The 14,288-nt window shown below is 39.0% G+C and overlaps 1 protein-coding gene and 2 long non-coding RNA genes across 3 annotated transcripts; 1 reads left to right on the top strand and 2 right to left on the bottom strand.

The window, feature by feature from the left end:
- The first annotated feature begins 1,025 nt into the window (after window positions 1–1,025).
- On the top strand, window positions 1,026–1,932 carry LOC126625841 (uncharacterized). The gene is made up of 2 exons (XR_007624487.1): window positions 1,026–1,533; window positions 1,639–1,932. It is a non-coding gene; the product is annotated as an uncharacterized LOC126625841 (long non-coding RNA).
- Window positions 1,933–2,265: 333 nt separating this feature from the next.
- LOC126625840 (probable serine/threonine-protein kinase At1g54610) lies at window positions 2,266–7,181 on the bottom strand. The gene is made up of 7 exons (XM_050294944.1): window positions 6,394–7,181; window positions 5,999–6,283; window positions 4,772–5,089; window positions 4,243–4,470; window positions 3,812–3,912; window positions 3,604–3,727; window positions 2,266–2,874 (listed from the first exon to the last, which is right to left on the bottom strand). Exons 1-7 carry the CDS (start codon window positions 6,712–6,714, stop codon window positions 2,548–2,550), a joined length of 1,704 nt encoding a protein of 567 aa, XP_050150901.1. The 5' UTR covers window positions 6,715–7,181; the 3' UTR covers window positions 2,266–2,547.
- Window positions 7,182–12,225: 5,044 nt separating this feature from the next.
- On the bottom strand, window positions 12,226–14,070 carry LOC126625170 (uncharacterized). Its single transcript, XR_007624350.1, has 2 exons — window positions 13,952–14,070; window positions 12,226–13,185 (listed from the first exon to the last, which is right to left on the bottom strand). It is a non-coding gene; the product is annotated as an uncharacterized LOC126625170 (long non-coding RNA).
- Between the last annotated feature and the right edge of the window lie 218 nt (window positions 14,071–14,288).

The raw sequence follows: 14,288 nt of genomic DNA, 5'->3' as shown, positions 1-14,288 counted from the left end.
ATTTTTTCTAGAATTGAACACAACCATTATTTCTAGAACTAAACATTACCACTATTTCTTGAATCAGGATTCTCTCCTGAGCATTCCCTAGGGATCCTAGGGATCCTGCAATCTTGTCCGTTCATTTTATATTGTGCGGTCAGTTTTCGTTAGATACTATTCATATTTGAATTTTAAATGATTTCTGACCGCACGATACACGATGAACGGACAAGATTGCGGGATCCCTAGGGAAATGCTCAGGAGAGAATGCTGATTCCTATTTCTTGAACTGAACTCTACGACTAACACTATTTCTAGAACAAAACACTACGACTGCCACTATTTCTAAAATATAACACTGCTACTATTTCGAGAACTTAATATTGCCACCATTTCTAGAATTTAATACTTCCACTATTTCTAGAACTGAATATTGTCCCTATTTCCAGAACAAAATAAGTAAGTATCAATTTTGAGAAAGCACTTACATGGAAAGGAAGCCCATGAGGAGAGGATTAAACTTCTCTCTTGGGTCGAGGACTGCTTTTGTCATGTTTGGTCAGAAATTGGCAAAAATCGTCGGAAAAACGTCATTTTTGGAGAGCTTGATCTCATTGAATATTGAGTTTTGACATGTGGGTCTTGTATTAGAAGAAAGAGAGCATCAGTACGAACTCGTATCAGTACGAACTCGTAACCTCTGATCTTGGGTGATTTCGTTACCATCCGGGTGACTTATGAAGAATCTAAGATTGGAAAGAATAAAATGAGAGGGAGGAACACAACCACCATCAGCCGCTGTGTGTCTAGCGTGAACCAAATAAACAGCAAAAGTCTTGCCGTCAAGGGCAAAATAAAAGAACTAATTGTTTGGGCCAGTTTTATTAAGATAGTTTGATGTTGGATTTATCCTAATCATTAAATAAAGTTATTAAGATACTTTTGGTTAAGATTCAAAGTTTTAAAATAGATTTGTTCTAACCAAAAAATAAAGTTATTAAGATGTTTTTCGTCAAGATTTAAAGTGTTGAAACCCTTTTTATTAGTTTTTTTCAAATTTAAAAGCACAATGATGTTTATATGATTGCATCACGCGTGTAGTAATTGGTTTTGACAATAATACTAGAAGCTGTTTATGCTGCGATATTCAAGTTAGTTGCTTATTTTTCTCCTCTGCTTGGCGAGTCCTTTCTCTTTGCATGAGAGGTTTTCTCACTTTGTGTGAGTTCTTCCAATTCTGGCAACTCGTTCAACCGCCGGCCTTAGCTTTGGCCATGGTCGGTGGCAGCCCCCTTCCCTTTTCTTTTCTTGTTCCCCCTCTGTCTACTCTCTGTTTCCCAGTCCCTCGTGCCTCTTATTTAACCGTTCTTTGCCCCGATCAGAAAGTTTCCATTTCCGAACTTTTTCTTCTTCTCTCGCTGTCTTTCCACCTTCATGCTTTCAATCACTTTCTTTTCTTTCTCTCCCACTTGGCTTCGCCCTCTCTCGATTCCACAATTGATCTGATCTGCAACCATTTCGTTCCGCCGTGTTTCGCGACTTTATCACAAGGTGTGTAGAGCTCCGACTCGAGTGTTCACACCCCCACTTTTCATATATGTTTTGGTTACGGTACTGTTGCATGTGGAGGTAATTTCCCACTGGTTTCCTTCTCAGTTTCCTTTCCTTGGTGGCTGCGAATTCGTTCTTATGCCGGGAGGCTGGTTCGTGATCGGCGGCAAGTGCTCCGGCGGCGGTAGAGGAACCGGGACGGGGTTTCTTTCTGCGTTTTTCTGTTTTGGGCTCAACTCTTAGGTAAAACAGTGCATGTAAAACGGTGTCGTTATACTTGATCAAAATTGGTTATGACGCTGGCTAAAACGATGTTGTTATTTATGTTCTTCGATTCTCCCTTACTTTATTCAATTCAAATGTGAGAAATAAACAGAGGCAAGCATAAAAAGAAACAAAGCGTGTCGAAATCATTCCCTTCTCAATGTTGACTTTGGCAAGAGCATAACTGCTGGTGCATAATATGTTTGTTTTAAAAAATGATGTTTGTTCTTACTAGTAGGGGGTTATTAGTTTTGAAAAGGTGCAGACTTTAATTTGATAATTAAGCTGCAGAGTGTACGGGCTTGTTTGAAATGCTTATCTAAACGGCACTTCATATAAAAGCGCTTTTCGAAACAGCACTTCTGCTCATAAACACTTTAACACCAAGCAATTATATTCCCCCAAAAACCCTTGGATCAAAATGTTGTTCCAAAATTCTCATTTGCTTCAGGAACAGTTTCTCCAATGTATCAATGTCAAAAAGAAAAGCACTTGATATTAAATACTGTACAGAAGAAGTGGAACTCTCCTTTCCGGTGTTTCGGTTGTGTGGAATATACAACGAAACGCTTATAAGGGTTTATATTACAACAAATGGGAACAATTAATGGAGAAAACAAAAAAGATTGCAATCCGAAAAACCAAGTTAAGCTCGACAGAGAAACCTAATTTCATGGGGGCAAAAAAAAAAGATTGACAGAAATGATACTTTCTCTACCTTAAGCTTTCAAAAAAAACCCCTGGAATCGATTATTTACTCTTGAACAATAAATTCATCGATAGCCCTATCGAGGAAGGGTTGAACGCTTGGATGAACTTCCGAGGTGGAGCTGCCAACGGGTCCTCTCTATTTGTTTTCTTTCTCCTTGAGGGCCCTCCAACTGCTCCCATGCTTTTAACAGATGATGAAGATTTTGTGTTGAAAATTGTTGATCCAAATGAAGCATCCGTCGTGAGAAATGAGAGCGGGCCTTTATGTGACGCATCTTGTGGGTATCCAACGGCACCATCCTGATGTGGGGGTGGGAATTTCTCACTCTTGCTCTTGGCATTTGCTTGTGTCTTCACTCTCCACCTCTGGAAATCAGCAAAGATTTGAGTATAAGTTTGCTGAGAGACAAGTACTATCCAAACTTAATTAAGGCATGACACTGCAACTGTTCGCAAACTGAATGTCCTTGTGGTGACTACTCTCTTTCCCAACCAAAGCCAAAGCATAGCAATATCAAACTGGGAGGAAAATTTGTGGCTGATATGTTCATATAGCGGTGATGGTGCCCAATATAAACTGATGTAATGATCTAATACCATCGGATCAACCCCATTACTTAATATTAAAGAAAATTGACATGGTCAAAAAGATCATCACCATATTCTATTAATCAAGTTCAGTTCATGCTACATAAAGAAACGTCAAAGGTCAGGCTCAACCTAAAATTCATAAAACCTAACCTAAAACTAGAGAGGATTTCAATTCCGGGTTCATGTCTCTATAATGCAGCGAATAGGGAAAAAAGAAGTCGTTGACACGCAGAGAGATAAAATCTGGATGCAACTAAGAAAGGTACTCTTACAATTCAACCGTTCGTACTGGCATATGGTGAGAAGGCTATACAGTTTGACTCAGAATTTTGAAGAGCCCAAATGACATTCCAGAAATAATAAGGCTATTTCTAATTTGAAGGAGTGGGGTAAAGTGTGTGTGCAGGGGTGGGTGGGTATGGGTGTGTGTGTGTGTGTGTGTGTGTGTGTGTGTGTGTGTGTGTGTGTGTGTGTGTGTGTGAGAGAGAGAGAAGCTTCACGTACATCTACGTTTCCTTGAGCCTCTGCATTAGCTTCTGGAGCTGGAATTGCCCGACCTACTCGATCACGAGCTTTAACTCTCCTGGGACCTTCAGCAGCATTTTGTTTCCCACTTAGACCTCTTTGTCTGAGGACAACAAATATCATCTGTTATCATATGGCTCAAATGAGTCTAGAAAGCAGCAAACCTGAAGAAAAGTAAAAGAGTAACCTTCTAGCTTCTTCATCTCGTAACTTTACATCCATTTCTTTGGCGGGGGGATATTTTGGTAGACTTGATGGCTCACAAGCAAAAGGTTCGGTAGTAAAGAACTGTACCCAGATCACCAAATATGCAATTAGACACAATAAAAATCTGGCACAGCCAGCAGGTCAATTTATTGTAAAGAACTCGGTCAGCATTAAGCACTTGCTAACTTCAAGACGGTGATATATCTTTATTTTGGCAAGAAACATAATTTTCAAGAAGATTTTCAGTAGACACTGAATGCCACAGAGTCATTGAACTAATTAACCACTGTGATGATTCTTTTCTTTTCTTTTTCTTCTGATGGGAGGTCATGTTTTACTTTTCAAAATACAAACTTAGCTTCACAGTTATTGTTTCCTCAGAAAAATTGGAATTATATAGAGGGCACTTACTTCACTATTTAGAGCAGCGGTGGCAGTGCCTCGTCCATCAGGATCTAGTGACAGAAGAGATTCAACTAAAGGTAGAGAAGAAGGTGGGAAATCCTTGAATGTTTCCCCTACACAACGCTTGTATGGCTGCTGTGGCTTAAAAAGTGTTGCATTTGGCAATTTATATTTTTTCCAGAATTCCTCAGAGGGGGAGCCACATAACTTAAATATCTTATGCAGTTGTTCAACCTATACAAGAAAAGAACTTAACAGTGTTTGTCAAACTGAAATCACACGATTGAACAGAAAATGACAACAACAAGAACATCAATGAAGAAGATTCAAAAGTTCAAACCATATACACGAGACAAGAATAATCAATCATTGTATTTTACTGGTGGACTTACAAGTAGAAGTGGACCAAATGTGAAAATGCAAAACATTTTCCAAATGAGTGGAGCACTACATCATTACTCAAGAACCGGGAATAACCGATCAACAGGAACAGAACTGATAACCTAAAGAGAACACCAACTTATAAACAAAGTACCTCTGTCCGTCCTGGCATAACAGGCTTCCCGGAAAGTAACTCTGCCAAGATGCAACCAGCGCTCCAAAGGTCAACTCCAACTCCGTAGAAAGTGGCCCCAAGAAGAAGTTCAGGCGGGCGGTACCAGAGAGTGACAACTCGACTAGTCATGGATTGCCTCTTCTCAGGATCAAAAAATGTAGCCAATCCAAAATCAGCTATTTTTAAAATTCCTTCGTCGTCAATTAACAGATTGGAACCCTTGATATCCCGGTGTAAGACACCATGGTTGTGACAATGCTCAAGCCCAGATAGCAGTTGTTTCATATAGCACTTGACCTGCCACAACGAATATCTTGAGAAACGAACCAGCCTCTCAATGTCATAGTTCTATGCATGTGAAATGAAGAGCCACACAACTCAGATTCAAATGGCACATAAAGCCACCTACAAGCCTCCCAACAAAGATGCTACCTTACTTTCTGTAAGATACAGTTTTAAGCCATTTATCAATTTTTTTCAAGTAAGCCCCCATTTTAACCCCAAATATCATCCTAAAGCTACGAAATATTTTGTAATATAACTGAAACAGTTGATCTTTTGTGAACAAAAGTTTGGCATAACTACCTCACAGAAAGAAAGAAAGAAAAGGAAAAGGGAGCTTGAACCAATCTAATATCTATACCAAATACTTGTATAATTTTGATCTCAGTGGAGTTTCAGGTATACTTCAGCTGTAGGTAATGGAATTTTAAATTCAACTTCTTTCTTCACGTGTAATCAAAACAATAAAAAGAACTAAAGACATTCCTTTCTTCCATGAGCTTCTAACCAATTCCAACTTTTTAATAAAGTGATGCGAGCAACCAAAAATTTGCCCGAAATCACCTACCCCAAATGATACCATAACATCATATGACTTGCCCGACGCATATAAATCATAAATCTGGAATCCCAAACTAGCAACTATGGGACCCAATCCAGCCTAGAAAGCTCTCAGGTTAACATCAAAAGCTAACAAAAAGGACACCCACGGGCACGAGTTCAAGAACAAAAGTAGACAACAAAACCAAAACACATAAAAAAACCCAGAAAAGCAGACACCAAAAGTCCAACTCAAAAGCTCCAAACCCACCAACAATTCAAAGATTTATACACACTAAACCCAACAACAATCCAATCCAAATCAAAATCAACAACACGAAGCGTCGACTTCAAGTACTAATTGAATCGAAATCCAAAATGTACCTGAGGCTCGGTGAATTTCACCCCGGAGGTGGCGGCGAGGCCCGAGAGATCGTGCTCCATATACTCGAAAACCAAGTAGAGGCTGCAGGACATTCTTGAAGTGACTAGCCCTTCAAGCTTAATCACATTGGGATGGTCAAGTTTTCTGAGCACATTGATCTCTCTGGCCATGAATTTCACACTCTCTGGCTCCGAATTATCAAACCTAACCTTCTTTAATGCCACTATCTTACCACTAATCAAGTCCCTTGCTTTATACACATTGCTATAAGTCCCTTGCCCAATCTGAACGAAAATTATATTAAAATAAATAGAATTCAGATAAATTAAAATAAAAATATATATGAATTCAGAGAAATTAAATTCAAACCCGATAAAGTTACGATTTTGAGCACCTTAGCGAGCTTCTCGAACGTGTTGGCGCGCCGAGGGGTCCATCCCTGGATCGCGTCGCCGGCGACGGCCAAGAGCCACGACGGCCAACCTTCCTGGTTCGCCGGGGAAGGCTTCCGCCGCTCGATCGCCGGGAAATCGCCAGTGTGATTGGCTCTATCCGCCCTCTGCCTCGCTACCACCTCCTTTTTATCGGCCCTAACCGCCGCGACTCGCTCGGTGGCGCCGGATGGCTCCTCGATGCTCCGGCGACGACGCCGAGCTTCACCGGAACCCCGAGTACTCCCGGCAGACGCGGCCTCCGTGCCCAAAACGCACCCCATCGTCTCAGCTGCAGGAGCCCCGGCGACTCATTTAGGGTTAAAGATATCAGTCGATCGCAGTCAGGCGTCGTTTTAACAGCTGGCAGTTTCTTCAAGCTCTCGCGTACTACCGTACAGTAACGGACTGTCACATGGATGACGTCCGATACGGCGTCGTGTCCGCGAACTGAAATGGAAACCGCGGCGGGAGGTGGCGGTTTTAACGACGGCGGTAAGGACAAACGGAGAGAGAGAGAGGGCGTTTGTGATTCAGCTGGGGAATCAAATAGCGGTCTGATGGAGTTCAGTGTCTGTCATCAGAGGGGGAGAGTATCCTTGTCCGGTGGTGGGAAAAATTGAGCCATGGGTTTGGGTTTAATAACGGAAATACCAGTGGTGCTGCTGGCGGATCTAATCGGCAGATTTTTACGATTTACCGCGGGCGGGAGAGGGAGAGAGAGAGAGTTAGAGGGAAGGGGACAAAACAGAAAAGCTGGTGTGACATGAAATGTAAAATTTGGTGGCTTGTGAAATGTTAAGAAGATATTCTCAGATTTTTTTATGAATTGTTTCATAATTTTTTATATAATTTTCGTGTTAACATTATAAATTATTGTACTAAAAACATGAGGTATTTCTCAAGCTACAAGAGAGCTACAAGGGCAAGAGGAGCAACTCATGGCATTTCGTGCCAATAATATAAAATTTGTATATTACTTTTCAAATAATATTGTATTAGTGACACCAAACGTCATTGTAGTTGTGTGTGTACCCCTCCAATATATATTGTGTATCCGTACAATACAAATTACTCTCCTAAGAAGAAGCGTAGCCATGAAGGGACCAGGATGGTTCCAGACCCATCTTGACATTTTTTCCATGCAAAAAATTTTAGTGTTATGCTTGTAACTCTAAAGGCTTTTTATAGGCTTAGGGTCCCAAACTCCTAATCCAACGCTTTTACTTTAACTTATTTCATCGGATTTGATTTGAGATGCGTGGCTCCTACAGATATTCGCTGCTTGTGAGATTTTAGGAGGACTTTGGTGTGGGATCAGTGGAGGGAGAGAGGAAGAAAGTCAAAGAGGCTTGGAGTTTAGGTTTAAAGAGGAGAATGATAGGGATACCATACTCAAACGACGGTGGTCGATTGCTCACCACACGACAATTATTTTTCTAAGATCCAAGGAGCATTTCAGAATCAGACTTTTAGGTCCCACCTAAGTTAAAATCCTAACTTCGCCACTACTTCTAAAATTAGTGATAAAGAGAAAATTTTACATAAAATAAGTTTATCATCACATACATTTAGATCTAATAATACCTTATAAATTGTCATATGTGTTATAAATAGGCAAAAGTTAGAGAGATAACCTTTATAAGGACAAGAACGAAGCAGATGCAAAATATCACACTATAACTTTAGTAGCTATAACACAAAAAGGATGGCAGATAAAGAAAGGAATACTGATATTATTTCTCTTGCTTTCTTTCGCAGTGTGTTTGATAACAGACGGAGTGCTCTATTTATAGAGCGACTCTCGTAACTACAACCATCAAAATATAATGATGATACTTTTGAAAGTATCAAACACTATTACTCACTATTACTAAGTCTTTACAACTTTGAGTGGGCATTCATTATTCATCCACTAATTATATAACACTCCATCTTGGATGCCCACATATCAACGTCAGTTGCCTCGTTAAAACCTTACTCAGAAAACCCCAATGGGAAAAAACCATAACGAAGGAAAAAGAGTACAACTTTACCTGGATTGTTGATATAGTGTTAAGTATGCTTATGTTGTCTCGTTAAAACCTTGATAGGAAAAACCCAGTGGAAAAAATCCTAGTCGAAGGAAAAATAGTACAACAAGCATGTATCATGGATGCTTCCCTTGATATTTATCTTCCCCTGATTCCACATTCTTCAAATTTAGCTTACTAGTGAGTCGACGTGATCCGATAATCTACACTAACTTCTGAAACGTGCACTTTGGTAGAGACTTGGTGAACAGGTCTGCCAGATTTTCATTGGAACGGATTTGTCTGACTTCAATAACTTTAGCTTTCTGAAGCTCATATGCACTGAAAAACTTTGGAGATATGTGTTTAGTCTTATCGTCCTTAATGAATCCTTACTTCATTTGGGCAACACAAGTTGCATTATCTTCATGGATGACAGTTGGATTGTCTGCCTTCAAAGGTAGACCACATGAATTCCAGATATGATGGATTATTGATCTTAACCAAGAACATTCACGACTTGCTTCATGTAAAGCAAGTATTTCTGAGTGATTTGAAGATGTAACAACTAATGTTTGCTTTGTTGAGCGCCATGAGATTGTTGTATCTCCATTCTTGAACACATATCCAGTTTGTGAGCAGGCTTTATGCGGATCAGAGAGGAAACCAGCATCTGCATATCCAGCCAGCATCTGCATATCCAGCAAGGATCTAGTCATTTGTGGATTTCTTTTAGTAAAAGAGACTCATGTCTATTGTCCCAAGAAGGTATCACAAAACATTTTTTACTCCTTTCCAATGACGAATTGTTGGAGCAGAGTTATATCTTGCTAACAAGTTAACTGAAAAAGCTATATTTGGTCTAATACATTGTGCTAAATACAATAAAGCACTTGTTGCACTTATATATGGTACTTCTGGACTAAGGACAATTTCATCATCTTCTTTTGGACAGAATGGATCTTTCTTAATGTCCAAAAAACAAACAACCATTGGTTTACTGAGTGGATAAGCTTTGTCCATGCCAAATCGCTTCAGGATTTTTTCAATGTAAGATGATTGGTGGACCAAAATTTCATTAACACAATGCTCGATCTGCAAGCCGAGACAATATTTTGTTTTCCCAAGGTCTTTCATTTCAAATTCGTTTTTCAGATATTCAGCAGTTTTATTGAGCTCTTCAGAAGTTCCAACTAAGTTCATATCATCAACATATACTACCATTATAGCAAATCCAAAATTGGATTTCTTAATGAACACACAAGGACAAATGACATTGTTGATATATCCTTCTTTGATCAAATATTCACTGAGACGATTATATCAAATTCGTCCAGATTGTTTCAGCCCATACAATGATCGCCTTAATTTGATCGAGAGCATACCTCATGGTTTGTTAGTTGTTTCAGGCAACTTAAGTCATTTTGGGACCTTCATATATATGTCAGTATCTAATTCTCCATATAGATACGCAGTAATGACATCCATAAGTCGCATGTCAAACTTTTCTGAAACCATTAAACTTATTAAGTAACGGAACGTAATTGCGTTCATTATAGGAGAATATGTATCCTCATAATCAATTCCAGATCTTTATGAAAAGCCTTGTGCAATGAGTCGTGCTTTCGTTTTTCTCATTGCGTTTTCTTGTGAATACCCATTTGTAACACATGGGATTTACATCAGGCGGAGTTTGGATTACCGGTCCAAAAACATTTCGCCTTTCCAAAGAATTTAATTATGTCTGGATTGCATCTTTACATTTAGGCCAATCTTGTCTCTGTTTACATTCATCAACAGAGCGGGGCTCAATATCATCACTTAATATGATTTCAGGGGCTACTGTGAATGCAAACATATTATCGATGATTATTTCATTCTGATCCCACAATTCATTTGTATATGCATAATTTATGGAGATTTCTTTGCTCTTATGTACTGTTGTCTCTTCAGGGACATGTGTCTCATCAAGGACATTTTCTTTTTCTGGAAGTCCAGAATCATGAATTGTGGATTCGTCATTCATTCTCTCTTCCGAAATGATTTCATTTAGATTTAGTTGTGTCATTGTCTTTCTCTTTCGATTGGCTGAATCTTTTGAACCTGGGAGTCTACCACGCTTCAGGCGTGCACCAGATGAATCATTCGCTGCCACTTTATTTTGTCCAACAGTGACATCAATTTTTGCAGGTGCATTTGCAGCTGGTATACGTGATTTTGTCACTTTCATAGCATCATTAAATGCATCTGGCATTTGATTGGCAATACTTAGAAGATGAACGATCATTTTCACTTCATTTTCACATTGAATGCTACGTGGATCAAAATGATACAAGGTGGGTACAACTCATGTCAACTCTTGCCATTCTTCTGGAACGGTCTTTTCTCCCCCTAATGGCGGGAAGACTGTCTCATCAAAGTGACAATCAGCAAAACAAGTTGTAAACATATCACCTGTCAGGGGTTCCAAATATCTAATGATAGATGGTGAATCAAAACCCACATAAATTCCCAGTCTACGTTGAGGTTCCATTTTAGTGCGTTACGACGGTGCAATAGGCACATAAACAGCACAACCAAAAATTCGTAAATGTGAAATGTTTGGTTGATGCCCAAACACGAGTTGTACTTGGGAGTATTGGTGGTTGGCTATAGGTCTCAATCGAACTAATGATGCAGCATGTAAGATGGCATATCCCCATACAGAAACTAGCAATTTTGTTTTCATGAGTAGAGTGCGAGCTATTAGCTGAAGTCGCTTGATCAATGATTCTGCTAAACCATTTTGAGTATGAACATGAGGAACAAGGTGTTCAACATCAATGTCCAATGTTATGCAGTAATCATCAAAAGTTTGAGATGTAAATTCACCAGTGTTATCCAATCGGATTGACTTAATGGGGTAATCTGGAAACTGTGCTCGTAACTTAATTATATGTGCAAGAAGTCTCGCAAAAACTACATTTCGAGTAGACAAGAGACAAACATGTGACCATCTGGTAGATGCATCAACCAAAACCACAAAATATTGAAATGGTTCACAAGATGGTTGAATAGGTCCATAAATATCCCTTTGAATTCTTTGTAAAAATGATGGGGATTCAGCATCAACCTTTAGTTGTGATGGTCTAATTACCAATTTCCTTTTAGAACAAGCTTTGCAAGGATTATCATTTGAGATAGCAATGTCTATACTCAATAATGGATGTCCATTATAGTTGGTAATGATCCTACACATCATGGTGGATCCTGGATGACCTAAATGGTCATGCCAAAACATATAAACTTTTGAATCAATGAACTTCTGGTTCATGACAGTATGTGATTCAATTGTCCTTATGTATGTATAATACAATTCACTCGACAAACCACGCAACTTCTCCAATATACACTTCTGGGTATCATTAGAGGTAATGCTTAGATACTCTACATTTTCTGCACTTTTCATTGCAATGTGGTATCCATTTAAACGTATGTCTTTGAAACTCAACAAATTTTGATTAGATCGAGTAGCATACAATGCATTCTGTATGGACAATATTGTTCCATTTGGTAACATAATCTGGGCTTTCCCAAGCCTTCAATTACATCTTATTGGCCTGATATTGTTGTTAACCTTACTCTTGTAAGCATTAAGCTTGAGAAATACTTTCGATCACGACGTATTGTATGTGTGGTTGCGCTGTCTACAAGACAAATATCTCCGTCATTTCTCATGTTTTGAGAATAACCATAGTTTTTGTCCATGCTTTCTGAGTAAAAAGGATCACGGTTAAAAACAACTTATAACAGAAAATTTAAATGCCACTTTTATTTAATTGAAATGTTGGTTTTAAACTACAAGTTCTACATCAAACATAAATGATTCATTCGGACCAATACACCTCATTCCCCCTTTCTACAATGAAGTCTAAGACATCTAGGTGGGTTGTGTTCAACTGTCCTGATAAGTCGTACACTGGATCAGGTATATCCATTGGTCTAGCTTGGTCAAGGAAATTAGTCTCGACACTCTTCTCCTTGAGGGAGGCTTGATATAGATCCACAAGATGTTTTGGGGTACGACAGGTACACGCCCAGTGCCCATCGCCACCACACCTATGGCAGGCTCCATCAGAGTTTCGAGGAGCATTATTTATACGAGCTTTGCCTTTGTGGCGATTTCCATTTTTAAAGCTCGAGCCTGAATATTGCCTTGGAACCTGGTTATGAGACTGACCACCATGGTTCTTTCATTTCCTGTTCTACCGACCTCGCTTGTGGCCACGTCCTTGTTTATGATTATCGCTACTAAAGGATGTGGCATTCATTTCAAAGGAAGCAGCATTCACTTCTGGGAATGGTGCAGATCCAGTAGGTCGGGACTGATGATTTTTCATCAGGAGCTCATTGTTTTGTTTAGCTACCAAGAGCATAGATATCAGCTGGTTGTATTCAGTGAAGCCTCGCGCTCTATACTACTGCTGCAGGAGCACGTTAGAGGCATGAAATGTGCTGAAAGTCTTTTCCTGCATATCTTCCTCAGTAATGGTATCCCCACAAAGCTTCATTTGAGAGGTAATTTTGAACAACGCAGAATTGTACTCAGCCACTAACTTGAAATCATGGATCCTTAGGTGAGTCCACTCATAGCAAGCACTTGGAAGAATCACCGTTGTCTGGTGATTGTATTTGTTTCTCAAGGCCTTCCAGAAAGCTAACGGATACCAAGATCAAGTTTTGCCAAGTTCTCCATTTTATTTTCTGAAAGAAAAATGAGATGTGTAAGAACTTGCAATAATATGTATTCATGGAGGAATATAGTGTTAGAACTTTTGGTTCTTACAAATTTTTCATTTTGATCTTCAAGCCAAAAATGATAAGCACTCGAAACTTCAGGATCGAGATTTTCATGATTAATAAGAAAGGCGATTGTACCGCACCATTCTCATCAAAACAAGCCTAAGATGGGCGATTATTCCGCACCACTTAAATAGCAGGAAAATTTAAATACGCAAAGTAGGGTGGACGATTATACTGTACCACCTAAAATTGGCAATGAAATTAAACAGCAGGCAAACTTAAATATGCAGGGTAGGGTAGGCGATTATACTGCTCCACCTAAAATATGCAGTAAAATTAAATCTGCAGCTCAAGATAGGCGATTGTATAGTACCATCTTTGATCGCAGTGAAAATTAAATTTGTAGTTCAAGATGGGCGATTGTACCGCACCATCTTTTATTACAGTAAAATTAACTTAAATAAACACTGGGTTAGAAACCAGGAATTGCACCAAACAAGAAATCAAAAATATAAGTAATTGTTAAATTTAGAACGAGAAGATGGCATGGTGCTAGCAGTTCATCGTGAGGATGCAGCATGCAGATGAAGCAAAAGAAGAAGAAAAACAGGAAAAACCTTAAAATAAGCTTCTTTTTTTTCTTTCGGTGAAGGGAGATGTGAACTATTTAAGGTTAGAGAGTCGTGCTGATAACATGTTATAAATAAGCAAAAGTTAGAGAGATAACCTTTCTAAGGACAGGAGCGAAGCAAGTGCAAAATATCACACTATAACTTTAGTAGCTATAACACAAAAAAGATGGCAGATAAATAGAGGGATACTAATATTATTTCTCTTGCTTTCTTTCGCAGTATGTTTGATAGCAGACGGAGTGCTCTATTTATAGAGCGACTCTTGTAACTACAACCATCAAAATATAATGATAATACTTTTGAAAGTATCAAACACTATTACTCACTATTACTAAGTCTTTACAACTTTGAGTGGGCATTCATTATTCATCCACTAATTTTATAACAATATGTAAGTTTTGTTATACATAACAGTATTTATTGACTGACACA

This window comes from Malus sylvestris, chromosome 6, assembly GCF_916048215.2.
Source record: "Malus sylvestris chromosome 6, drMalSylv7.2, whole genome shotgun sequence".
NCBI lineage: Eukaryota > Viridiplantae > Streptophyta > Magnoliopsida > Rosales > Rosaceae > Malus > Malus sylvestris.
Note: the sequence above shows the minus strand (reverse complement) of the source record. Positions and strands in the feature narration are given on the sequence as shown.